The 3220-nt window shown below is 41.3% G+C and overlaps 1 protein-coding gene across 1 annotated transcript in view; it reads right to left on the reverse strand.

The window, feature by feature from the left end:
* Nucleotides 1-320: 320 nt before the first annotated feature.
* The window catches only part of LOC119357704 (trafficking protein particle complex subunit 3-like), an 18630-nt gene continuing 15730 nt past the window's right edge, over nucleotides 321-3220 (reverse strand). Inside the window, exons 2-5 of the mRNA XM_037624566.1 lie at nucleotides 3166-3220; nucleotides 1876-1975; nucleotides 1156-1338; nucleotides 321-726 (exon numbers count right to left, since the gene is read on the reverse strand). The exon at nucleotides 3166-3220 is cut by the window's right edge and continues 25 nt beyond it. Of these exons, the coding sequence (XP_037480463.1) occupies nucleotides 604-726; nucleotides 1156-1338; nucleotides 1876-1975; nucleotides 3166-3220 (461 nt within the window). The 3' untranslated portion in view covers nucleotides 321-603. The remainder of the gene's footprint in view (nucleotides 727-1155; nucleotides 1339-1875; nucleotides 1976-3165) is intronic.

Here is a 3220-nt window from a genome sequence, read left to right on the forward strand (position 1 = left end):
TTAGATTAGATTTGTCATAAAATAAGTGTGGCAGTTTTGAACTGGGATTAGCTCAAAACTGCGACACTTACTATGGATCAGAGGTACTCCCTCCATCCCATAATATAAGAACGTTTTTGACACTAGTGTAGTGTTAAAAACGTTCTTATATTTTGGGACAGAGGGAGTAGTATATATTGGATATTGTAAATATAAACACATTTTTTCTATACACTTGTCAAACCTCATAAGGTCTGACATAGGACAAATCTAGAACTTCATGCCACAAAAGTTCTTTATCTGGAAAGTGTATAACTTCATAGCCGAAAATGCTTTGTCGATGAGCTCCGGAAGATCTTTTCCAGACCAGTTTATTCCAAAAAGATTTAGCAGCTAATCAGAGTAAAAGCACTTCATTTCCACGCACTGTTCCAAAGTAGGAAAGCCATATAAGATCTCTACAATACATCTGCGGTACACATTGCAGCTGCAAAATACAATGCACAGGTGCCTCATGTAAAACATGACGGCTGTACCAGAATTACACCCACAGGGAAAGCAAAACGGATATCCAGACAAGCAAACAAGCGCCACCGTGCGGAAGAGCTACCCTTTGAGATGAAACTAATCATCATCCTTGTAGGGGTATTCCTCTGGGACTTGCTTGGTGAGCTTCACCCGCATCTCGTAGGCGTCGTCCCCACGAAGCATGTCGCGGACCCATGTAACCTCCGTCTTCATGGAAACCTGCACCGCCACGTCAATTAAACTTGATCAGTGAATGGTAAATGACTTCTGAAACTGGTAGGATCACAGCTCTGGGAACACAATTCTATAATTATCACATAAGCTGGGTAATAGACTGTTTCACTCAAACACTTCAACTAGCAGAAGTTATGTATAATACTCCATACTGTAGCAGGTACGCCACTGGTGGTGCCATGCAACAGTGGGTTACAGAGATTCAGCATGATATATCTGGATATCAAGAACATGCAATTCTCAAGTGGAAATGGTATGCATTATTATGCAAGTTGATTTACTCTTTTGATGCCAGTTTCATAGAATCGAATAGCATGAGGTCAGAGATCCCAGCTCCATTTTATAGATTTATTTATTCTTAAACTGTTTGACAAAAGAAAATTATAAAATATATAGCAGGAAAAGAAGGCGAACCATTTCCAGTGCTCCCCTGATAACTCCACTCAATACATTGCAATACTGAAGGCCTTGGCAAGTATCAGGAAGTTCAACAAAATCTACAAGTGGGTTGTCCTCCAATACAAAGCTGCAAGTTGTACCCTCAGCATCCCAATTGGTTACAGTCGCAGTCACACCCAGGAACATTTTGAACCCAAGCTGGTTTGGAAAGGAAAAAAAGGGAGATTGTCAGAGCATAAAGCCATAAGATAGATATGCAGAAGGGGTGACCAGCTAGGGGATGAGTTTGATTGTTCTAGGAAGCAAACAAGTGTTGAACAACTTGAAAATATGGTAGTGTCTTGGGCCTTCAATTAATGAACAAGTTGAGGTATATAAAAAGAAATGAGCTTAATGCACTACATACAAAATCTGCAGAAGAAAGAGAAGGCATGGAATGTCCCTGAGTGGTGCATGGCTACTGTAGCAGTAAAGAATGCTATCAATGGACAGAACATAGCTAAGTGTCTGCATCTCAAAAAATTGAAACCACTGTTATACAGTAGTAAAAACTGCTACACTGTCGACTTCTGCTAAAGAAACGACTAAAGAAAACTATGTACCCCCTTTCTGGCCTCTCAAAGCATTTTGTCCTACAAGTCTAGAAAATATGGATACAGGTAAATAACTTGAAATATATGCATGCATTATCTTTGTGCTAATCTCAACCAAAGAATGAGAAGTTTAGCAAAGGACCTTTGCTATAGTATCAGCAGTCTCCTTGAAGTCAGCACAGTTTGATACATTTGACTTGGCTAAGAATTCATCGACCAACCGAGTTCCAATATTGTAACCCCTGAAAATTAAAGAAGATATATAACACGCAAGAAAGATTTCCCAAGCAAAGTTAAATAGCGCAATCCTAGTGATAGCCGCCAGCAAGATTGAGAATTAATTCACTAAACCATAGTAGGAGACATATGAGAATTCATATGTGATTCACCTCCCAAGCATGGTTTATATGGTGGTAAAGCGACCTAAAGCGAGCAACACCCGCTCTGACGCTTAAGTGACGCCTAAGCGCCTAAAGCGGGCATATTTTTGAGGCGCTGCCAGGCGCCTTACCGCTTAAGTGATGCTTAAGCGTCTGAAGCAGGATGCGTTATAAACAAGGTTCCGAAGCAAAGTTAAAATACAGCAAACGCAGTAATAACTGCTAGCAAGCCTTGAGAGTTAATTCACCACATAAGCTATAAACCAGCAACCATAGTAGGAAACATATTAATAATTCAAATGTGATTCACTTTCATGTCTCGCCGTCCCTCTTTCCTCTACAAGTGATGCATGGCTATCATTCTTAAGTGTGCTAGATCCATGCTCCTTGATTCAGTACAAAAAAATGAACCACGTTTGGAGAGCTGGAGTCATAGCAATTGGACATATCTCCTTCACCCATTGAACAATGGAACGTAAATGATCTGTTGCCACACCAACAATGACAACACCAGGAGTTGTATATAATCCGGGTTGTGTAAATCTCTTCAATTGAGAAGTTGATACAAGATCACTAAATTAACACAATCTTCTGTTCACACACAGAAGGGGAGCCTTGGCGCAGTGGTAAAGCTGCTGCCTTGTGACCATGAGGTCATGGGTTCAAGTCCTGGAAACAGCCTCTTACAGAAATGTAGGGAAAGGCTGCGTACTATAGACCCAAAGTGGTCGGACCCTTCCCTGGACCCTGCGCAAGCGGGAGCTACATGCACCAGGTTGCCCTTTTTTTTTTCTGTTCACACACAGACTACACAAACATTAGTCAATTATTATTGTGAGAAGTGCATAGCTACATCTATTTGGATTCTCATTCTCAGGATATTGCAGCTAGCTCACTGTTAAACCCTCACACGTGATCCCTAGGTAAAAGAACAGCAAATTCCCAGATTCCCACTTCTAGATCTGATCCCTCAAATGGACACCATCAGACATCAGCAGTTCCCCAATTTGCCTAGAAACTTAGAGGCAGATGAAGTAAGAAAACGGGCGTACATCTGATCGAGCTGCTTGTTGACCTCCTCGACCTCTTCGAGATCCGTGAGCAGCT

Source organism: Triticum dicoccoides, chromosome 2A (assembly GCF_002162155.2).
Source record: "Triticum dicoccoides isolate Atlit2015 ecotype Zavitan chromosome 2A, WEW_v2.0, whole genome shotgun sequence".
Taxonomy (NCBI): domain Eukaryota; kingdom Viridiplantae; phylum Streptophyta; class Magnoliopsida; order Poales; family Poaceae; genus Triticum; species Triticum dicoccoides.